This window comes from Fringilla coelebs (genome assembly GCF_963513975.1).
Source record: "Fringilla coelebs genome assembly, chromosome: 9".
NCBI lineage: Eukaryota > Metazoa > Chordata > Aves > Passeriformes > Fringillidae > Fringilla > Fringilla coelebs.
The window spans coordinates 17,089,481-17,114,046 of NC_140067.1; the positions used below are offsets into that span (position 1 = coordinate 17,089,481).

The 24,566-nt window shown below is 38.8% G+C and overlaps 2 protein-coding genes across 2 annotated transcripts; both read left to right on the forward strand.

The window, feature by feature from the left end:
• Positions 1–1,173: 1,173 nt before the first annotated feature.
• LOC311157076 (retinol dehydrogenase 8-like) lies at positions 1,174–8,169 on the forward strand (the record flags this gene model as incomplete). The annotated part of the gene is made up of 6 exons (XM_084211475.1): positions 1,174–1,270; positions 2,369–2,530; positions 3,761–3,940; positions 5,014–5,107; positions 6,845–7,028; positions 7,936–8,169. 6 exons carry the CDS (start codon positions 1,174–1,176, stop codon positions 8,167–8,169), a joined length of 951 nt encoding a protein of 316 aa, XP_084067601.1.
• Positions 8,170–10,788: 2,619 nt separating this feature from the next.
• On the forward strand, positions 10,789–23,225 carry DR1 (down-regulator of transcription 1). Its single transcript, XM_084211476.1, has 3 exons — positions 10,789–11,383; positions 16,931–17,094; positions 20,313–23,225. The coding sequence occupies exons 1-3, from the start codon at positions 11,164–11,166 to the stop codon at positions 20,457–20,459; spliced, it is 531 nt and encodes a 176-aa protein (XP_084067602.1). The 5' UTR covers positions 10,789–11,163; the 3' UTR covers positions 20,460–23,225.
• The last annotated feature ends 1,341 nt before the right edge of the window (positions 23,226–24,566 follow it).

Below are 24,566 nucleotides of genomic sequence, written 5' to 3' on the forward strand. Positions count from 1 at the left end.
TTTTTTTTTTTTGAAAGGATGGACTTTTTTTAAACATAATTTCTGTTAATTATTTCTGTAGTGTCCTGCTTTTCTTGAGTTACTAACCAATTTACATCTATGCAAATCCTGGAATACCAAGTTCTTCTGAAGTGTGTTGCATTTACATGGGGTTGTTGGGTCTTGAAAAACATTTTACTGTGTATAATGGCATTGCAATTAGCTGAATGCTCTTCATAAGGCTAATTGCTTATTAAGGTCGTTCTTTTTCCTGTCACTCAGGACAGAAACAAGGGACTGATTTTCTCCCTGAATGTGGTATACCTGCAGTTACTGTGTGTTAAACATGAATTGCACTGAAGTGCCAGCCCAAATGCCCCTCTTTAATTTACATGTAAAATATTTTCTCCAGAACCTAGACATCGGGCTAGTTCTTATTTTTTTAAATTTCTGACATGTCAATTGCAGAATCAGAAATGTTGAGATTTCAGTCTTACAAGAATGTAGTGAAGCTGGTCTGTTCAACATTTCCTGTCAGTTCTCCACTGCAGCATGCTTGCTAACTTTCTCTGTTCTTGGCTGGGAACACTGCCAAAAGGAAATGTGAGGAGTCTGTCCAACAATTTGTTTCTTTCAGAATCCACATCCCAATTTGCAATTTGGGTTTTTTTTCTGTAATGCCTATTTAGACTCTTAAAATAGTAAGGCATCAGGGAAGAAATCTGTTCCTCAATGTGTTGTAAAAGAACCAGGAAGGTGCTGTAGGTGTAGGAATTCTGAAGAGCTTCAGCAGACGGATCCCACCTAGGGTGCAGTTTACTTTCCATAGATGTGAGTGGAGAATTTAGCACTACAGACCAATTGTCATTGTGGAAAAGGCTTTTCCTGCCAGTACTGTGCAAGCTGATTATTATATTAAGAACAATTCATGTAGGTTACAAGTGCCTCCATCTATAGATTGATCAAATTCTGTATTAACCAGTTTTGATAATGCAGATTATAAGCACATGTAGGAGCATCTGCTTGTATTTTGTTTAGTTCGAGATTATCCCTTAATCATGCAAGGTCCAGGTGTGCATTTTCAGATTTGTTGACTCAGGGAAGGTGGAGATAGTATTAAAGACCAATCATGTTATGCTGTAGTTACATTTATGTTGTTGCTCCTGTGAAGAATTGAACTACTCAGGGAAGAGAATGGCAAGAAGAAATGTCCTCATTACAGGTTGCTCCTCAGGAATTGGACTGGCAATAGCTGTAAAAATGGCAAAAGATGAACAGAAAAGATTTAAAGGTAATAATCTGTTCTTTATCTTTGCAAAAACATACTATTTGAGATGGTGCTGGTTTTTTCTCTGTGATTTAACAGGTGGTTGTATTCAGTTTGGTGACTTGTTTCTGGTTTGTTTCCTCTTCTACTATCAAGAAAATGAAGTGAAAATATACTGATTTCTGTAAGCAGTTGATATTTCTGTATCTTTATTGAAATGGAACAACTATTGTACAATGGAACAATAGTGTACACACACATGCAATGAAAAAGGACAACAGTAAAAATCAAATATCTGAAAATATCTTTAATATTATGCTGCTCTGGGTATACATTCAGAGATGTGGTTAGCTTTGCTTCTGGCTACTAAAATCTGTCCATATACAGGCCCATGCCCATTTGAAGACCAAAGCAATGAGTTTAGGTAAACAGTTTCTAAATTTGCAATTTTTTTCCTTAAAGCACATTTCATTATTCCAGGCCTGTGTGGGCAGGTGAAAAAAAGGGCTGGGATTTGTCTTATTGCTGCAAAGCAGAGTATTTGCTATGATTGGAAATGGATGGCAAGGTGAGCACAGCAATCTCTGCCAATTCAGTCTCTCATACTTAACAGTATTATGCTGCTAACTGACTGGATGCAGATCTAGAGCTTTCTGAGCCTTTGGGCTACAATAATAACTAATTTCAGTTTTGAGAAGTAGCTTACAAAACCAAATATTTTTTGTTTGGAATTATGTCTTTCAGTTTTTAATAAAATGATGATTGTCCTGCTAAATATTGTGGTGATTAAAAAAAAAAAAAGAAGAAAGTCTGGAATCCAGAATTACGTTCTGGATACCTAAAAACAATTTAGTGGCATAATTTGATACCCATTTTTTAATATTTTGGTGACAGTATTATCCTTTTTACACTCCATATTCTTCATTATTCTTCTTCTTTTTAATTTCTTGAGGATTTCAGAACCTGATTGGGAAATTAGTGACCATTTATGTTGAAAATAGAATCTTTTAGTTTTTATCTGGTTTCTATCACTGATATTAAGACCTGGATGTAAAGGCATTGTTCTTTGACACTTGTCAGTAGGAGTGCTGCAGTGAAGATTTTGTTTCTGGTGTGTTGCAGTGTTTGCCACCATGCGGAACCTGGCCAAGAAAAAGCCACTGGAGGAAGCTGCAGGTCACAGGCTGGGCAAAACCCTCGAGATTAAACAATTGGATGTCTGTGATGAACAGTCTATTAAAGCCTGTGTGAACAGCATCCCTGACAGAAGGATTGATGTCCTGGGCAAGTACTGGATGTGTGTGCTATCAACAGATACCAGATTTCTGTAAAACATTGGCTCAAATACCTTGGAGAAGTTTCATTGGTGTACTTTTAAAATTATCAAAGTAATAATAATTACATAGTATATTTGGTTCAAGATTCTTAAGACTTCAAGCAGACATAAGTGGATTAAATCTCACCCTGCTTCCATGAAGTAGGGAAGCTTGTTTTCCCTGTTTCCAATGAGAAACTTGATCACAGGGAGGTGTCTTGGATAAGACCATAAATTTTTTTAATAAATGTGAGAAATTTTGCCTAAACTGGAACCTTCATGAGCAAGACTTTCCACCCTATTGATGAAGCATAGCCATTTTTACAATGAAGGTAATACCTGTCTGTATTAAGAAAGCAACAGCATTGGGAATTAGCAAGTAAAAGAACAAATGCAAAAAAAAAATAGGGATATTTCCATTTGGTATTGAGAATTGAAATTGTACTTTACAAATCATTCAGCAACTAAGTGTTTTCATATAGTTTTGCTAAAAATAAATATTAGTATCTTAGTGGAAATGCTTACACCGCCAGCTATTAAATCTTATCTACTAGGAAATTATGGATCTGCCTTTTTTCTGATTAATTATTAAAGCAGTGCTTAACAAGTATTTCTGCAAAATTTATTATACTTTAATTTGATGTACTACTTCTAGAGCAGAATGCCAGTCCTGTCATCATTCCCCACTTATGAATATCCAGAGGGCAAATAAAAATCAATGGAATTGTGGGTTTGTTTATTTTGTTGAGGGGTTGCTTCCTCTTGAAGATACATGAATGTTAATAAAACAAACAACAGACCAAAATATGGCTTGTTCTATCTACTTTTTGAAGATTTCTATTAATTCCTACGGGTATTGACTGTAGCTTCTAATTCTTAATACTGAATTATAAAACAATAGAATTCTTGACTCAATTTTCTGTAATCCCTTTATATATTTTTTAAAAAGCACTAATCAGAAATAACTTAGTTAAATAGCTGATAATTTAAATTTGACTAAAAGCACAATTAAAGACATATGGAAATGTCAAATGTATTTGGAACGCTCTAGTGACTAACATCTTTTAATCCTTTCTTTAAGGATCATTTAGGATCATCTAACCCTTAATCCTCACATTCCTTTCAAATGCTTTCCAGTAACAATTACAAGTTTATGTTTATGGATGTTTTTGCTTGCGGTTGTCTCCCATTTTGTGCAGTGAGCAATGCTGGAATGGGGCTCATTGGACCTATTGAATGTCAGAGCATCGAGGAAATGAAAACTGTGATGGACACCAACTTCTTCGGCCTGGTTCGACTCCTGAAGGAGATCTTGCCTGACATGAAGAGGAGAAAGAGTGGGCATATAGTTATAATAAGCAGTGTTATGGGAATACAAGGTAAAGTTGGTTTTCCTGTTTACTTGAACTAAGAGTTCAGTGTTCAAAATCAAAAGCTTTCCTTCTTTTAGGGGAAAAAAAAAATTAGGAGCTGGCATATCTGACTCTTGTGCTTTGTAATGCTGAAGTTCCAGCTATAAAAAGCAGCTGGTGAGTTTTATGCATCCAGGTAGTTTGTTACTACACAGGTACTCTCACAGCATTTTAGCAACAAAACCTGCAGGGCAATTTTTTTTAGAATTTAACTTAAACTCTACAATTTTTTAAAAATTTATTCTTGTATTTTTATTATTTGGAAAATAGAGCATAGCCCTAAAGAGAAAATTACTTTTCTCTTTCCTCTTGGAAAAAATTAGGGGAACAGATGAACATGCTTACTGTGCTCTGCACAGTAGTAATAGAATAAAATCCAGTCCTGGACAACTGTACCACCTGTTTGTAAAGTTTCTCATGTCACAACACTTGAGAGTCAAATTTTAGTGACAGATAATGATATTCCTACTCTTGTGTCCATCCTGTCTAGCTGGTTTTTTATTTGTTTTTTTTATTATTACAATTGTGATATTGATCTTACACAGATTATTCTGCTGAGCAAGGGTCCTCCATCAATCTCCAAGAACTGGTATTTTAATACAACACTTACCCTCCACCTCAATGGATTGATGTAGTGCTTTTTCTAAATCACTCAAATGCAAGCTGGATTTCTTGCATAATTGTATCTCCTGCATTTCACTCAGCCTCTGTGTTCATCTAGAGCCTATTAAGTCTTACTGATAAATAATGCAGATGGTATTATATTTACAGACACTTTCATATCTTAGACTAAAAAATAATATCATCCAAGGAGACCACAGCATCAGCTAAGGGGAGGAAAAGCATTAGTCAAGCATCTTTGCTAGACTAAGCAATTTTGAGAACTTATGCAAAAATTAGTATTTAGATTCAATGTGCACAAGGATTTTTCTGATGTTTTTCCAGCATGACTGTAGAAATTTTGGGATGAGTTCTTAAACTCAAACTATTAGTATGTTGGGTAAAATCCCATTCTCAGGATGTTCTGTTTGTACCATCAGGTATCTTATTTAATGATGTTTATGCTGCATCCAAGTTTGCTGTGGAAGGATTCTGTGAAAGTTTAGCTATACAAGCACTCAAGTTCAAACTGCAGTAAGTATTGATCCACTGGTGTAAATGGTATTGATCCACTTGTGTCAACTGTATTTTAGATAGTTTAAATATATTCAGAAGTAGGAAAAAAGAATCTTTAAAGCTTGCTGCTAAACAGACTGAGAAGCCCTTGAAAACTGTACATTACAAAAGGCATAGAAATGCCCACACTCTTTACATTATATAAGCAAATACAAAGATCTAGATGATAGAATAAACATGTTCTCTTGAACAGTTAAAGGCTATTTAGCTTTGGATAAAATACAGTTCATGCAACGCTTCTGAAAACAGATTCTTACATACAATATCACAGCAATAAAATTAATAACTTTGTCCTGTGATCTTTCCCCTTAGAAAGGATAATGGCCTTCTCAGGCAATTCACAGCTAAAAAAGTTCAAGGGCTCATCAGAGAGACTGAGCAAGTGCAGATCCATCAGAATGTTACAGGGCAAGATACCTGTAATGAAGGGAGGTGGGAGGGAAGGGAGAAGTGTGATGTACTATTCCTAACATTTTAGATAGTATTTAGGAGACCAGTCCTGTTCATCATCAGTGGGACTTCAGGTTTGATTTGTCACATGTATATTCACTCTCATGTAATTCTCCTACTATTCTTTGTGCAAACTCCAATAACTGGTAAATATCCATTGCATCCCTGTGTCTAAGCATTTAGGCCTTGTGGAAAAAAAGACAGCTGCTGTTGTGGAATTTCAGAGACAGAACTGTGATTCTGCATGTTGCTCTGCAAAGTTTGGAGGGATTTAAAATAAATGTAATAATACACAGGATATACCACAATTTATAAAGAGATTTCAAGAACATAAGACACAGCAAAAAGGAGGTTATAAAAGGAAGTATAATAAGATAAATTAAAGGTCTAATGGGAAGAGTGATGCAAGAGAAGAGGCTTTAATTCCAGCAGTAGCTGGAATTCTGCTGTGAAGGTCAGTCAGTAGCTTGATTTAGTTCTGAAAAAGAGCCTTTAGAACGTCCCCTGAAGAACTCAAGTCCAGTAAGAGGCCCAATCCCAAAGAGTGTTTTGATAAACACAGTGGCTGAAAAGGGTGTTATTACTGCCTGAGAAAAGAACCAGGAAAAATCTGACCAGTAACTGTACTTCAGTGATTTGCTATAATACACTACCGGGCAAAATAAAAACTTTCAGATTTGGCAGCAGCCAGAATCTGTCCAACCACAGTAAAAATTTCTGTATTGAATTTTATTATTATATAGTGGTGGGATCTTAAATTTTGTAACTCTAACAGCTTGACAAAGAAAATCCATGTCTGGGCAATTTCCCAGCTCTTTCAGCTACTTCTAGTATTGTCAAGAGAAACAAAGAAACTTATGCAGGATTTGGTCCAGAAAGTAATGAATTTTATTACTATCCATTAATTATTTTTCTTAATATCTGGTACGTCCTTGTGAATAAATCACCCTTAGATTCCATAGCTGTGAGACAGCAGGTAACAGCTGCACTCACTTATGTCATGAATTAAGTTACAGCACTTCTCTGAAAATTAAACTATGCAGGTTTCTACTCCTGTATGTGGGTGGGTGTGAGGAGCAGGACAGCAGTAATGAAGTATGGATTGCCTTTACAGAAAGTACTCTTGTTATAAACTGTTTGCTAGTGCAACTCCTTAATGCTCCTTTTGGAGAAGGATTGAGGGGTGGATTTTCCATGGAGGATAGTCACAACCAGTTAGTTTTTTGGTTTTTTTTTTTTGAACAGGTTAAGTTTGATTGAACCAGGCCCAGTGGTTACAGAATTTGAAAGAAAAGTTTTTGAAGATGGAATGAAAATGGATCTTTCAGCTGCAGATGAAGAAACAGCTGAGATGTTTACTAATATTTACCTTAAAAATTACAAACAAATTTTCCAGAGCCTGGGACAAAGTGCTGAGGATGTTGCAGAGGTAAATCATCAAAAAATCATCATCTTTTCTTTGTTGTTTTTTTTTTTTCCTTTGTGATTTATGAATGCAGTGTTTGGTTGGTGGGTTTTTCTGGTAGAAGCATTCCATTTCATTAAATGTAATGTACACAATTAAAAAGGTTTATTTTAAATTCAAAAGAATTTTCAGTCTTTAAACAAAAGCCTACCAAATACTAAAAGAATGTTCAATTTTGAAATATTGAAGATAACAATGAATTGTAATTTCAATACCACTGAGATATTAGATGCCCTTTGCATCCTCTGGTGAAGTCTGAATATTCTGAATTGTTACCATACATCCACCCAGAGGTCCCAATACTGGTTAAGCTCTGCCCTTCCCATCTCACTCAGAATCCCTCCACTTAGGGAAGTTCACACAGCCACCCCAGGCCATTAAGGCACAATAAAAGAAACATGGATGTTTCTGGTTCTTGGAGCTTCCTGCAGGAAGACAAGTTTAGGCAAGCTCTGGGAGGGGATGATGATTTCAGGTGTTTGCTGCTAAGCAATAGCTTCAGTGTCAACTGACGATTCCCAGATTTTGCTGCAAAAGGCCCTGTCCTGATCCTTTACCAGTGAAGAGCAAAAGAGAGGATCTACCTACTGTGGGCATATAAGCCCACAATCGTTTGGAAGACTACTCAGGATACTAAGTTGTCAGGTGCTATCACCATGGTATAGAGAAACAGAAATAAAAGAATAAATAAGAAATACTTATAACCTTTGAATATTTCAGGAATAATTTCTAATGATGTTCTAATAAAACTATACACAGGGTTTTACACAATTCTAGCACTTTATTCTTCTACTTTTCCACTGAAAATTGGGTATTTACTTTACTATCTTGGTAAAGGTTCTTTCAAAATTCTATTTCTCCTTCTCTACAGCACACAGTAAAGATCATTCTTGCAGAAAATCCACCTTTTCGCCATCAGACCAACACCTTGTATACTCCAATGACAACTCTGAAGTATGCAGATCCAAATGGAGACCTACCCATTGACATATTCTACAAAATGGTTTTTCAGCATGACAAAATCTTCAGTGCAAGTCTCAACTTCATCAAATTGCTAAGGTGGAGAAGCAGAAAGAGCTTTGACCTGGGAAAACCTTCACAATAAGTATGAGATTATATAGTGCAAATTGGAATTACTTCTTGTAGCTACTGATGACACAGTGTTATTCAAATGCCTTTGCTCTGTAATTATGAAAAGGCGTGCAAGATATTTGTTTGAGCTTAGCTAAGATACTAATTTCAATGTGTATCTCTTGAATGTTACTGTTTGCAGAACCTTGCAATTAAAATTCTCTAACTGTAGTTTTATTCTGTTTAGTGTTTGCTTTTCCCAGAGGTGTTTTCTTAGGAACATAAACACTGACTGGTATTTGTGTATTCAATATTAACCTGACCTCCTTCACTTCTTGAATATAATACACACTGAGAGCTGTACAGTATGCAAATTGTTTAGATTCTTAATATCATAAAAATATGTTTTTACTTATTAGGATAGAATTGGTGTAGAATCGCTCAATCACACTGGCATTCTCATTTCCAGAAGTCAGACCTATTTATCAGCACCATAAGAGAAAGTCTCAACACTTTTAAAGTGTAACTAGTAGAATATTTATTATTCATATATATTATAATATTCTGAATGCTTCCTTTATATGCAATGGTTACTAGCATATTGCATTTAGTGAGCAATAAACTCACTAAACATCCTAAAATAATATATCTTTACTGTCTGGGTTCTACTTTTTGAAAACAAAGTATTGTGAGTAATAAGCAATCTTAATCCACTAAAGGCCTTCAGTACTTTCAGTACCTCTTCTGACACAGAATTCTCTTGTTCCAAGCTATCCTAGTAAGTTATGTGTTAAACCAGAATTCTGTCATGTAGAGCTGTCTGGGCTGGCTGTTGTCTGTCTCTGCCCAGACACATGTTAGATGGGTTCGCTCTTATCGGGCTTTAAAGGACGAGGCTGGACTCTCAGCTTCAGTCTTCAAGGTTGTTTATTATTTCTTATCTACAAAGTTTTCTTTCTGCCTAGCCGGGGTCTGACGAGCAAGGCAGCTAAAGGCACTCTGACTGCCCACAGGGCGGTCACATCTTTTTATAACAAAAACTATGTAAATCTTATTTACCTTTTGTCCCCAATACTTATCATTTTTATTACCAAGTGTACCTTCACCAAGAACTTATCAAAAAATATCTGCGTCACACAGAAAATGGAAGACATGAAGAAGGAAGAAGAACCATGAGGCAGGCCCAATTTCCTCCATCTTGTCCTCCATAACCCCCCTGTACCAAAATCTTAAAATCTGTGTTTTGCCCTGTAATTACACTATTTCTATACCCTTTAAACTTCAGTGATTCTCATATCCCCATATACAGGTGGTACATCTCTCAAAGGGTCAAAGTCAAGCCACCAGGTACTTTTGGCAACATTCCAAGGCTCCCGAGCCCCCCAAGGGCTCTCTCGGTAGCTCTGGACATCAGGAGCGATGTGCTGAGTTCCCACATAGAGCAGGTCTTTTCCCTGGCTTGTTCTCGCCTAGTCCTCCCAGTGGCCCAGGCCAAGCAGGGAGCATGGCTGCAGGGCCGTTCCCGTTCCTGCCTCGGCCTCCGGCTGCTGCCCGCGCTGAGGCCAAGGCCGGCTGTCCTTCGGGCCTCCGGGCTGCGGCTCCTCAGCACATTCCAGCAGCTGTCCTTGCCTCACCCACAGAGCCCAGCGGGAGCTCCCTCGCCATGCAGGAGCTGTCCTTCCCTTCCATACTGTCTCAGAGAGCCAAAACCGAATTCCGTGCTGGGACTTGCAGCGGCCCCGCCCTGCCCTGCCCTACCTCTCCCCAAAGGAGCTCAAAGCTCCTGCGGGTGCCGAACACTGCAGCTAACGCAGGGCTCGCTGTGCAGTTGTGACCCCGAGGTGCAGGGGCACGCAGGGACCTCCCTGGGGCGGCAGGCAGGGGACTGAGGGGACAAGAGCATCAGCAGCAGCCACTGTGCACAGCTGGAGGCCCCAGGCAGTTCCCAGCTCACACCTGGAGCCCAGCAGAGAGGTGGAACAGCAGCGAGGCTGAAAAGGAGAAAGCAAGAATTAAATGACAGCAGAGTGCTGCCGGGGCTGAAGGGAGCCTGGCAAACCCCCTCTCTGCACCCGAAATCTCCCTGCCACCTGCTGCGGGTCAGCACAGGGTACTGGACAGAGACGTCCACAGAAGGGCTGGGCCGGCTAGGAGCCCCTCGGTGTCGGTCAGCTGTGGTTGTCTCTGCCCTGCAGCTCGGGCTGGGCTGCATTCCCTAGGGCTTTTCCTTTGCAAGGCAAGACCAGGACCGTGGGTTTAATGAGCTTCCACACACACTACCGTGGTTTGGCTAATTCTGTCTCATACAACCCTCACGCTACTGGTTATGGAGTGAGTGAAAGCAGAAAATACAGTGTAACAGATGGCTGCCAAGGAAAACCAGCCCTGCCTGCAAATCATGAATTAACTGCGGATAAAGCACCGAGCCTGTCCTGCTTCGGGGACGAGCTTGGCTGTCAGATCCCCTGCCACTGCCGGAGCCGAGGGGAAGGGCGGCAGGGGGCCGGGTGGGGCCCGAGCGCAGCTCCTGGCGCACGGAAGCGGCTGAAGGAGCGGCCGCTGCCACCACCGCCCGCACGTGGCACCGCGGCCTTTCCGGCGCTCCCGGCGGCGGAAGCTGTTCCGGCTTCCGGCGGAAGCGCCGTCCCTCGCAGGTTGAGCCGGAGTCGGAGCGTTTCCGCCTCGCGGCCGCCGCACGGCCGGGGCCAGCCCAGCCGAGCCGCGCCGCGCGCGGGGCGTTCCGCCGCTCGCCTCCCCTCAGGACTGGTCTTAAGGCAGCGGCGCCGGCGGCCGAAGGATGTGGCGGAGGCGGCAGTGGCAGGCGCCGCGGCCGAGGGAGCCCTGAGCCTGAGCAGCGTTTCTCGGCCCCGCGACCCCCCGGCCCGGCAGCGACCCCCGGCCCGGCCCCCGCCGTCCCCCGCCCCTCGGCGACGTCGCCCTCCGCGGCTCCGCCCGCCCCCGCCGGGTCCCCGCGCCCTGGAGCCCCGCGCGGGCGCTGAGCGCAGCCCGTGAGCCGAGCGCAGCCAGGATGGCCTCGTCGTCCGGCAACGACGACGACCTCACCATCCCCAGGGCTGCCATCAACAAGATGATCAAAGAGACGCTGCCCAACGTCCGCGTGGCGAACGACGCCCGGGAGCTGGTGGTCAACTGCTGCACTGAGTTCATCCACCTCATCTCCTCCGAGGCCAACGAGATCTGCAACAAATCGGAGAAGAAAACTATCTCCCCGGAACACGTCATACAAGGTGAGCTTCCGCGGGCGCTGTGCCGCTGCCGGGTCGGGCACCTGTGAGCCACTCCTGTCCCGCTGCCGCTTTTTGCTCTCCCCTTGCTTGTAGCTACGTAGGGCACAAAAGGCAGGGGCTCGTAAGGGTGTGGAGGGGAAGCGTCTGCTGTCCGGCTTGCCCGTCGCACTGCAAGAGAGGTTGTCTTTGTGTGGTTAGAGCGGCTGCTGGGTGTGCTCAGGACCAGCTCCGGTTTTGTGCTTCAGACAACCTGTGATGCTGTGAGTGAAGTCGCTAAATCTCTTCCTCGTACCTGGGAGACGAGGTCTGCTTTTTCGAATGGATATGCAGAGTGTTTTTAGAATCTGAATGTAGTAAATGATTTTCTAGCTGGAGATTGATTATGTAGGGCCCAGGCTTTATTCCATGTTAGTCTTGTCTGGATTCTCTAAAGAGTATATTTCTTTAGGGCTGTCCTTACAGTCTCATTATTTAATGTTGGATCTTCGTATCTGTTGCAGAAAGCATTTAAACGTGACCTGTGCCCTTGTATCTTTCTCTGCTATTGACTTGCACTTCTGCTTGCTTGAATAAAAGGCGAGTTCTTTCTCTGTCTCGTTTGTTTTTCTTTAAATTCTGCCGCAAGTAAGGAGTTTTCTTGCCTCATCCTGAAGTCTGCATTAGGCATCGTTTTTTGTCAGAACTCATTTGCTTTGCTTCTTAAGCCGGGGTTGTTGATACCGATGTTTGCAGTAGTGAAAGAGTACTTTACTCGGCAGCCTAGTAGACATATTAACAGCAGCATTTGTAGTACAGCTATTTTCAGGGCTGTGATGGTATCAAGTTAATTTAAAAAGTGTTGTGGTTGTATGATTTTTCTAAGCAATATTTGCTGTTTAAGCAAAAAAAAAAAAAAAAAAAAATTGTTCACTTGAAATTTATTAGCTTGCTCACCAGAAGAGTTTCAAGTACTTGACTGGGTCGTGAACTGCAAAAGAAAGTATGTAGCATGTATGAGCTTTAATGTTAAATCGAATTCATGTAAGTTTGCAAGTTTAGCAAAGTAGCTCCATCACAGAAGCCTAGTAAAGTAAAGATGTAAAGTAAACCTCTGCTTACACATGGAAGCATACTTTAGGTGTGATGCTCTTTAATACATGGGTAGTTTTTTCAAGTTGCCACAAAAAACGTTTGAGGTTAGTTCCTAAAACAGGAATAGACGTGATCTTTAAGACTGAGGGTAGTAAAGGGTTTGTGTATGAAAGTATTTTGTAACCAGTAGTGGTGCTCCATTTCACCTCTTGCTGTCCTAGGCTTAGTCTGGGTTTTTTGGAAAACAAATTGAAACTAAAGTGAGTGTGCATAACGTCAGCAAGATGGTCCCATGCCAAGTATTTTGCTGTGTTCTATGTCCTTGTGTTATCACATCTTAGAGATAGAAAAAGTTATTTTCAAATTAAATCTATACTTTGTAGTAAAATATTGCAATGTATCAATTTTTGTAAAGTTCTAGAGATGGAATGGATTTTCTGCTGTGCTTATTTTTAAGGAAGCTGTAATTGCTGTTAGTTCCTTTCAGATGCTGGTCAACTGGCAGATGATCCCTCTGTGAGGTTTGAGGGTTTTGACTGCCAGTTTTGGAAGCAGTGATTGTGTGTATAGGTAGAGTATTTCAGCATTTTCATCCATCTTCATACATTCTAGATACTTGCTATTTTGAAAGCCTCTTAATGCAGCAGCTTCGTGACAATGATACTAACAAATGAGGCAATTGAAATCTGTTTGTTGTGGTCATCCATGTATCTTTTTCCTTCTGAATGCTTAGAAGTCAATGAGGCTAATGGCCATCACATCATGCCTGGTCCAGCCTAAGCACAAGGTGCTGCCCAGAGTCTTTTTGTACTCTCCGAGAGCTGGGTCTGACAATTGCAGATGCAACTGACCCTGTGGCTTTTGAGAATTTAGGGCAGAGCAGGGTTTCCTCTCAGGTGAGTTTGCTGGCTGACTGGGGCTGTAAACAAGAAGTTACTAGATTTGGAACAAGAAGCAAGGAAGGGTGTTTTGCTGGGCCAGAAGAAGGGGAGGAGGCGCTCTGCAGTTGGTGACACTCTGCCATTGGACTGTGTGGAGGTGAGGTGAAACTGCACTTGGTCACTGTGCTTAGGTGTTTGGCACAGTGGTGCTTGAGACACCCCTTCCTTTGCTGCGCTGTTAAAGTGATTGGGTGACCATGTGCTGAGCAAGAACTCTCCACCCTTGGGCTATGCTTCAGATAGATGAGGTCCTTGCTGTGTGTTACTGTGTGGTAGCACTAGCACAGTGCTGTCAGCAGCATAGGGAAGGGAAAGCAGATGCTTCTTGCATCCCATTAGAGACCTGATTTGATAGATGTTCTCAGACTATGCCAATACTCACTACTGGTAACAAAATGCAAGACAGCTTTCTTGGAGAGTGCCTAAAAGCATCAAGACTATGTAATAGTTGTAAGTGGAGATCTCCACATTTATTGTTGAATTCCACCATCAGGAACCCAGCTGTGAATCTGCAGCTCTAGTAAGCAAATGAATGTTCTTCCATCCTGGAACAGAAAATGGATCATTTGAGTGTTATATGGCTAGTGACAAAGCAGGCTTTTTATGAGAGGTGAAATTTTCATTGAATTCTGAAAATGATGACCCGTAAAATCACCTTTTTTATGAAGTTGGTTACTTTGATTACTTGGTCTACATGGAACTGTTGTGCAGTAAGGTAGGCTGTGGATTGATGTCAAATCTTGTCTCTTCTTTTCATGAACTGTTAGGATACTGACAGTGTGTATATTAGCACTTCATTTTAAGAGTCCCACACAACTGTTCATGTTTGGGATTTTATTTTGGAAGTTCTTTTTTTCTTTGAAAGGAGCATAAAAATTTAAAAGTCTCAGATATTAATGACTTGACTTTATAAAATACAAGTAGTACTAACTATGTGTCACTGATTACTCAGAGACCTGCACCTTCATGCAGTCATTAAGAGTAGGAGGAAACTGGGGAAAGGATAATTGTGATCTGGTGTTTGTAAATATGAGTTGTGTTATCCCCCTCAAATGCTATATTTTGGAATTCAGCTGTTTACATTTGGTGGGATAATTCTAGCCTCAGGAAGATGCTGAATTTTCAGCAGTCTTGGTAGGATAGTATGTTTAAGACTGAAAAAATAGAAAGGCTTGGCGTTTTGATGAAATAGCAGCTCTGATAGAGTAGTAATCACTTGTCCCATCACATTTTAGCACCATGCTGGTATAAAGGGGTTCATATTCCTTCCATTCATATGTGTTCTGTAAGCCTTGATGTGCTTCAAGAAGACAGTAAACTTTGTAAGTTGTTTCACAGGCAATAGAATTCTGATGCAGTAGATTTATGATGCATAAATCATAATCATTTATGGTTCTTCATAGCTTTGTTATATTGAATAGTTGTAAAAATCGGTCTTAGTTGTATCACATGGGGAGTTTGAATTTTATTTTTGTGTGTGTCTGTGCTATATTCAATTCACAATTCTAAGGTCTTTCCATTAATTTATTTTCTTTTAATGACCAAGTAAAATTTCTGTAAAAACACATCTTGCTGTTAATTTCAGACTCAGCAGTTGCTCATACTCTGATGCAGCAGATTGCCAAGCCTGGTCTTTTGACAAACACCTCTGGTTTTGCTGTGATGGTTTGTCTTAGTGATGTTAGACTCATAGATTTCTTCAGTTTGGTTTAAAAAGTATGACTTAAAGAAGTTTACTGTATATACTATTTAAATTTTAAAATTGAATGAGATCTTAAATATCTGTAGAGTATTAAGATAACCAGTTCTGGACTATGAGACATGGATTTGCCTCCTCTCTGCTGAGGCTGGATGAAACAAGTTTCTGAAGTTATTTTGGTAATTCTCCTAGAAACTGTGGGCTAATTGGAAGAAGTGTTTCCAGTGTCTGTGTGTGGGCTGAGGCTGAACTGGCATACTGTCTCTGAAGTAATTTGATTATCTCTAAATCAGTTTGTCTTTTAACTTCTTTTTTTTTAAGAAATAAGTATGATGTGAATTTCTTTGCCAGGTGTTCTCTGTTAAAGGGAAGGTAGTGCTGTACTACTAGAGGGCAGCACCCACAGCCCTGTTGAAGAAGACAGTGTGTGAGCTGTCTCCCTTAGAACAAGCTGGAAGCTGAAAACTTAGATAAGGCCTTTGGGGTATTGTTTAGATTATGGTTCCATGATGTGCTGCTGTAGTTATGGCTAGGAAAATGTTGTTTTCAAAACTAGTGTTAGAATATTGTCTGAGTTACTGTAAGTAAGATCTTGTTTATAACAAGTTGTTGGTTGCTGTTGTGCAGTTTAGTGCTATTTCTTAAATAGCTTGTCACAAAAGTTTGAAATTAAGATAAAGGTTAAAACAACTCTTGTATTGTAAGCTATGAATTATGTAAATGCTGGAAATTTACCATGTTTTTTATTAAACTGATACTTGTTTCTTGTATAATTGGTGTTTATGTAATGTTTCCAGTATATTCTGTAATAGGTTCACTTTGGGTGTGTGTGGAGGCATGTCATAGTAAATGGTGTATGAGGAAACTGCCTTTTGTCACATGTGCTACCTGGATTTTTACAAACCTTTCTGCTACCTTAGCATTCTTAAAAAAAACTGTTATTGCAGGATATAGCTGCTTTAGCAATTTATTTGGGCAGATAAAAGTGCAAGATTTTGGCTTCTGAATACATTTTAATGTGGAGATAAATGGAAGGTGCTCTGTTGAGAAATAAAACAATAAAGAGCTTATACATAACTTTAGATATCTTTTTATGTGTGAACTATGCATTTTATATAGAGGAATTTAGATACTAAAAGGCAAAAGTTAAAATTCAGCAACTCATTATTATTTATTTCTGCCTTTTTGAAGGATCTGTGATCATTTTACATGCATCACTTCTGCTCTGTTAGGGTGCTAATTTACCTTTTACTGAAGATTTGCAAAACCTGGAAAGGTAGATTCTCAGAGATAAAAATTCAGTTAGGAAGGACTTATTTTCTGTATAAATTTTTTCAATTCTGATATAGAAAAGATGGGAAAAAGAAGTCTTTTGGGGAATAATGCCTGTCTCTAGCAAAGTGTATTTGAAAGCCCTGAATCCTCTGCAAGTGCAGAGGATTGGGTTGTACTTGACGAACCCTAATTTTTTTAGCCTAAAAACATGTATTCCTACAGGACACAGCAGAAGAGAGAGGGAAAATAGCTGTCAGATCTTTTTAAGAATGGAGATAGTGATAAGTGATTACTACTCTATCAGAGCTGCTATTTCATCAAAACTCAAAACCTCTCTATTTTTTGAGTCTTAAAGATACCATCCTACCCGTATTGCTGAAAATTCAGTATCTTCCTGAGGCTAGAATTATCCCACCAAATGTTTGTCACCAGATGATAGGAAAGTTACCAAACGTTTTACTTTTTTTTTTGTTTTGTTTTAACTAAACAAATCAATATCTATTATCAGAAACTTTATAAAAGGTAAACAATGTCTTTTCTCTTTTTTTGGTTTCTTTCTAGCGCTAGAAAGTTTGGGGTTTGGCTCCTATATCACTGAAGTAAAAGAAGTCTTACAAGAATGCAAAACAGTAGCACTAAAGAGAAGAAAGGCCAGTTCACGCTTGGAGAACCTCGGCATTCCGGAAGAAGAGCTACTAAGGCAGCAACAGGAATTATTTGCACAAGTAAGTGAAGCAGTACTTGTCCTGATGAGGTTGGAATAACTAATGCTGCAGGTCTAGGGCCACACAAACATGTGCACACCTCAAGAAATACCCCCTTCCTTGTGAATTGATGTGGCATCTAAGAGGCTATTGACCGTGGCCTGCTTGAATCGGGGAATGTGAAGTTAACAACTACTTGATACTTCTGTGATTTGACATTTAGGACTTTGTATGTGAACATATTTCATATTCTAGCTTTAAAAAGCATGGGGTTTTGCTTCTATTTGAGTGTTTCCAGTCTGTCATGGAGAATACATTAAGAATTAGTTGATGAAGTAAAAAAATAACAGCTGGTTTCTAGGAAATTACCCATTTTGAAGCATTAAAAAGTGAAAATAGCTTTTCTTTTTCTGACCATCAGTGTACAAATGTTATTTCTTATACTTGGAAAGAAATTTAATTCTTGGCAAGACTATAATTGAGTGAATTCATGCATACATTTTTAAAGAGGCCATTGAGGCATGGAAAAAAGCATTTGCCTGCAAATAGTGTACTCACATACACACACACACACACGCACACATTCTACTTCATCCCAGCCTTATCCCCTTCCAGCTTTCTCAGATAGTTTATCATCTCCCAGTTTGACTAAAATCTGATTTTATTTATTTCTTTTTCTCCACCATCTTTCTCTTGACTACTCTCTTAGTTTGACAAGACCATTCTCTAAACCTTAAAGAGCTTGGAAAGTTATCTGGTATTTCTCTTTTCTCTTAACCAAGGCCAGAGTCTTATTTTCTCACTTTGCTTACTCTGATTTCCTCTGATGAAAATGCTTATTTAGTTAACGTCTGATTACTGTGACCTTCTCTCCCCTTTGCAATACTTTTATCTTGCTGAGACTGTTGTTTTTCATCTCATGACATGCCAACTACTTTAATCTTTATTGCATGATGGATTTTAAGGCATATCAGCATAGCATGTAGCTGTTGCAGTGAACTAGTTATGATCAAGTCACATATACCCAACTCTTGTTTGACTGTACTAAATTAGAAGGACTGATATGGCTGCTTCTGGATTTTGGGTTAGATTTACAAACAGTAAATCTTTAAAGGCAGTTTGATACCTGTTTTTTACTTATTATTTTGTGCAAGTAACTCATCATGATACACAAAATAAAAAAGCAGCAAAACCAAGGTGTATTAAGAGAGTACTAGCTCCAGAGTATCACTGAAAAAAATAAACTAAAAAAATTTGCTGAAACCTCCTTATGCAAGCCACACTTTGTCTAAGGAATGACAACTTGAAGAATATTCTTTTAAAATTCTGTTACTGTGCTTTAACTTCTAATTTAAGACAGTGCATGCCAGTTTGACAAGATTGTATGAATGCTTGTTAAAAATAGTGTTTGGTAATATGGAAAATGTTTACTTAGATTCAAGGATGACAGTCTCATTTTTCAAAAATAGCAGCTGTAATGTGCTGTTGGAAGTACATTAATTAGTCTTAAAAATAGTTACACACATGCATACTTATTTATTTGTGTTAATCTTTTTGATATTCTAGAGCATGATACTAATGCTGACTTCTTACTCTATTTTGAAAATACCTACCTGTTAATGTTTTGTATATTTGACCCCTCTGGCTTGGATGATTGTAAATATTTGAAGTCAGGGAATGTATTATCCCATCATCTATGTCTAGGTTTTTGTGCAAGACAAGGGTCTTCATAGGTTTGAGGTTTTTCTGGGGCTTCCTCACTGGAGTTGTGCAGTAAATGAGTTAAGTTTACCAGATGCTTATAGAGCTTCTTGGCAACTCAATGGAATTCTTCAGTATATGGGTTTTTTCTCTCTTCCCATTTCTGAAATGGTGAAGTGTTGCCATTACAGATGTGGCTGTGAGGGTGGGCACTGACAAAGTGATGCATCCAGTGTGAAGCGCTGAGCCTCTGTTTCCTGGAGCATGCACGTGTATCAGCTCTCTGAGTGAACAGTAAACTTCACAGGCTCAGTAGGGAGCCCTGTTGTTACCTCCTGTCTGATAAAATTCGTGCCTTTCTACGTGGACAGATGCTGCTGCCTTTCTTTTGAAACTTTACAACGTCTTAAATTGTGTTCCAGCCCTTGCAACTGTGCTACCGCTTGAAGTTTGAAATACTGAAAAGTTTTCATTAAGAGATTTCTACTTCTGTATTTTATTACTACCAGAACAGGGGAAAATATGACACTTTGTAACTTTCACATTTCTAAGTTGACAAACAGGGTTTGATTGTTTTCTGGACATTATCTTTTGGCATCTTATAGTTTGCAAAACTGAAAAAAAATTGATGCTTTGGCAAAAAAATAGGAAAATTCAGTGAGTGCAGTAGGATTAGAAAGGAAATTATAATAGTCTTAATGTTGACTTGTAAAAGTAGAAGAGTAAAATAGACTGGAAATTTTTCATTTTGAGAACTGTTTCTTAATGTTTACTCAAAATAGAAATTGAAGTTGTAACTGTAACACAATCAATTAGAATATTGCTGAAATCAACAGGAGTTACCAAGAAACAAGTGAAAACCCTGAACAGAAAAGTGGAGATTCATCAGCTGAACATGTTGTGGTAGAATCTTTTGTGCTTTTCAGTAGAAGTCTGTACCGTTCTGTAGCAAAGCCATCCTCAGTTGTCATACCTGAATTTGACAAGACCATGCCTTGCTCTGTTTTGCAAAGATTGCTTAGCAAAGTAAGATAATGGCTTGCTTTGTTTTTGTGATAATGTCTGCCTCTGTGGTTCAGTTGGATGATTTCATAATTGGAAGTTTTGGTATTTGTAATCAACAAAGCAATGCTGTTCTTGTCTCTGAACTGTGATTAAATGTTAAGATCCCTTGAAACTGATGTCTAAAGTTTCCTTTGCTTAGCCTCAGTTAAATTTTTCATTAGTTAGTACAGTCAGCACAGTCGTTACAGTGGACCTTAAGTACACTGGTTTCTGTCTGTTGTTTTTGTAAGTGTAAGGCTTTAAAACAGTGGTGTCTTCAGAGACAGTGAGACAGTGAGAATGTAGCTAAACTCTGGTACAAATTGTTATGGTACTTCTCAATGTGGTTTTGCATATGCAATTAATAAAAAAAAAATTAAAAATATATTTTAAAAGGAATCTGCAGGTACGGATAAAAATGTGTTTAAGAGAATCTGTTCTAGAGATTCTTTATGAGCTATGTATGGCCTTAACAATTAAATTCATGTCTCTAGGCTAGACAACAGCAAGCAGAACTGGCACAGCAGGAATGGCTACAGATGCAACAAGCAGCTCAACAGGCGCAGCTCGCTGCTGCCTCAGCCAGTGCATCCAATCAGGCAGGATCTTCTCAGGATGAAGATGATGAAGATGATATCTGAAAATCACCAGCTGAGTTGTCTTACTAAGAAATACTTTTCCTGCACAATGAAAACAGTGAATTGAATGCTTACCTGTAAGTTTGTATGCATCGTGGACTGGCAGTTGGTATTCTAGGGGTGTCTGCTGTTGTGTGCTGTACATGTATAAACTGTCTTTTTTGAACTCTTGAAGATTTAAGGTTCAGTATCATATCAACTTTGGATTTTTAATGGTGTATATGGAAATTTTAGATAGCAGTGCGTCATTTATTTGATCAATAAACAGTGTTACAATAAACAACATGTTTATAAAATATAGTGAGATTTATACAAAAAGCTCTAAATCCACATTTGCATTTCTTCCCTTTTAACTAAACTATAAAATCTTACTTAGAATTTTTAATTGTTTTTTGGGGGAGTGGTACAGTAGACATAATCTGTTAACATGAAAAAAAAGTAGAGTTCAGCATAGAAGAGCCTGAATTCTTAGTTCTTTTTAAAATGAGGATGTATATGGCAATAAATATTATATATGCTCGAATACCACACTTGTTAAAATTTGAAAATTATACATTTTCACCAAGCTAGGAAAAGGTATGTTTAATAGGAGTTGTACAAATTCAGTTTTTTTTTTTGTATAGGGGTGAAAAAAAAATAAACCCATGGTTTTATTATGACATCCTTTTGACAGTCCTAACCGAGTATTTAACTTCAAAGACTGCCTGGTTTGAAGAACTAACTCTTCTATTACTTCACTCCAGTTTAATGTTAACTGTTGTTGATGGTATTTTGTAGTCCAGATTTATTCATATTGTTGAAATATAAAGCTGGAATTTAAAGAAACAAAATTGTTTGTTCTGCTGATGTGACAGGGAGTGATTAAGTATTGAAGACCAAGAAGGCAAAAGCTGACCCTAACAGCATGTTTGTCAAAAAAGAGAGAATTTATTTAACCTTGAGTAGTCATTGTCAGCATAATGCTAACATTCTCCAGACTAGATTGCCACTGGATTACTGAGATACCTTGTTGAAAGACAGCATTTTCTTCACTCAAATTGGTTTGTAGGTAAGTCCAGGTTTCTGTTAAATTGTTCCCCGATAGTGATCAGCAGCAATACATGAAACAGAAATGATGTACTTGTCCTTTTGATAGTTCTGTTGATTTAATGGATGAGCAGCTGTCCTTTGTGTTGAAATAAAGCACAGTAGTGTCCATTGCTGAGTTTTAATGTGTTACTTGAAGTAATACTGGCATATCTTCTGGTACACTAATCTGAGCAGACTAGAAAAGCCACTTGCCTGCTGCTGTAGATGACCCATAGCTCTCTAACAATGTTGGTAGTTTTACCAACTGACATCCTCGGTGAGTTGCTCTAGTTGGAATTCTTGAGAAGGGCTGCAGCAGTCTGTTTACATGAGGATGCAAACAGCAAATGGTGGGCCCATTTTAAAAAAAGATCTGAACAAGATAGAATTGGCATGTATTCAGATCTCAGTCACATAGTGACTTTTGATTTAAATTTGAGATGTGTTAAGTTGCATATTGAATAAATGTGAACATGTCTTTAAAAGCAGTAATGCAGTGAAAACTCAGAAGAGTATTTGTTTGAATGTTTAAGTTTAAAAAAGAAAAAAACCCAACTTTCCTGCATACCACATAAAATATGTTAGGCAAGGTTTGACTGAGGAAGTAGTTTTCTGTAAAGGTTTAAGTACCAAAGGTAGAAAATCTAGTCTAGTGATACAATGTTAATGTGCAGTGTTGGCTTTTCTAATTTGTACTGTAACACCTTCACACTTTCTATTTTAAACGAGTCTTTTCCTTCTAAATAATACTAGGTATATTTTCACACCTTTCTTTTCTGATGCAGAAATCAGGTTAACATTTTACTGCATCTGGTATGTATGGTGTAATGTTTGAATTTTTGTGACCTTTCTTTTTGGACATTCTTGTGCTTTTTCATATGCTGTATTCTTCAAGCAATAAAATTCTGATGTGTTTTTATAAAATTGCTTTTATATTTAATGAACAGTCTGTCTTCTTCATTTTCTTTATAAACAAGAAAAAGACTACTGAAGCCCTGTTTTTTATTTTGGCTTACTGGACACTTTGTGACCTGAAGTCTTTATAGCTGGAGTGCTGTTTGTATTGGATTGCTGTGCACTGGGTTTGTTATTGCTTGCAAACAACATTTCTGGGCTTGACCTGCTCTCTTTCATCTTGGGAATTACATTTAGTATGTATGTATTTTTATAACTTGACATTCTGCACCTGAGAAGCTGCATAAAAGCCCTGTAGATTGTGTACCAGCTGCTGAAATGCTTTCATAAAGTGAAAGGCTACAGGCAGAGGCTGAGGTAGTAAAAATTTAATTTCATGTAGTCATGATTGGAGATTACTTATTCAGTCATTCTTCCCCAAGTATGAAAATAAACTCTGGCACTTTCAGGGAGAATCTTCACTGGTCTTTCAACAAACAAATTTTGTATTACTTTGCTGTTGTGCTTCCATGCAGGAGCTGCTCAGTGAAGACAGATTTCTGAATTTATGGTACCCCTGATGATTTTGGTACACCAGGTACATAGAGCATAAAGTTTGGTTAGTGAACTGTATTGTTGCTTTGTCTCACAAGAAACATGTATAAGGATGTGTCTGTTTCTTAAATATTGAGTTGATAAGATTATCTGTGGATTTTCCATAATTACTTTCAAAGTGCTCAAGTGACTTACTCATGAATTCTTTCTATTCCATTACTTTAATAAAGTGCACATCTGCATGACATTGTGGATAATGAATATAGTTGCATTTACTACACTGAGGTACTTTTAAAGGAGTATCATAGGGATTCTAAACATCAAATGCCTTAAATGGTATTTGAATTTCAGTATTTGCATGTGGCTAATTGAGCTACGTTTTTAAACACTGGAATTTCTGCCGCCATGGCAAATATCCCTGAAAACCACAAACATAAATTGTGTTCCTCAGATTTTGTAAAAGTACCTCCACAAAGGAGGACTGTGAATTATAATGCTTGGTTGATCATTTTGTATGGGAAGATTGTTTTCAGTTGAAACAAAGCCAAGTAAAGGTGACTTGGCATTTGAAACAATGCCAAGTAAAGTGACTTAACGATCATTGTGAAACAGCCAAACCCTTACTCTGAAATGTGTACCTCATTTTTGTTTCCTAGGGTTGGATTGTGGTTTTGTGTTAGCCATGTACCAAACAATGTGGAAGGAGGAGGAGGAGAAGTGTAATATGAAAGATAAAGCATGCTATGGTGAAATTTACTTTTGGTATTATATTATTTACCTGTCTAACATGGAAAAGTTGTACTCTGCAGCTTTACAGTGAGAGCACATCAGTGGGATACTGGCCAGTGTTCAGATGGAGTTTACTTACAGTCAGTACTGCTTCTTTGAGCCCTCAGACTTGTTAAAATAAATGTGCCATCTGGGACTAAAGGATGCTGGATGGGTGCAACTCAGTGATGAAAAGGAGTGTCTGTGAGCCTTGCTGTTGGCCCATTAAGGTTTGCTGGCAATCAGGACCAATAGGTTCCTTTTCAAGATACGTTTGTGCTTACTTTGAAATTTTTTTCCTAATTTAAATGAGTGCTTTTTGTTTGGATTCCATTGCTACAGAAATCAGTAACTGAGAATATATTAATGGCTTTGGAAGTACTTACTCAAGTTCTTGGGTATGTGGGGCAACAAATCTGCTAGAGCTGGGCATTTCTGGAAGGAAGCATAGTGAAAATGTTCTGTTCTGTGGTATTGTGCTGTAATACAACTGAAGCCAAGACCTGGGGAGTGGAGATTTTGCAACAAAATAAATAGACAGTGAATCCAGTTGGATACACCTAATCCCATACATCAGTCATGGATAAATCCAATAAAGATAGGTTTTGCTGTGTGGGTGAACCTAGCAGAAACTTCAGTAATCTGGAAATCTGTAATAGACGATGCTCCTGCATATCTTGGGAAAAGAGACGTTTGATTTTAATTTGTCATGGCCGTGATTTCTTGTTGCATCAACTGCAGGAATACATGAAGACTTCTATCTCACAGCTTGAACCAAAAGTTCAGGTAAGGATGGACCATACTTGTTACAACCAGTTTGGGTTT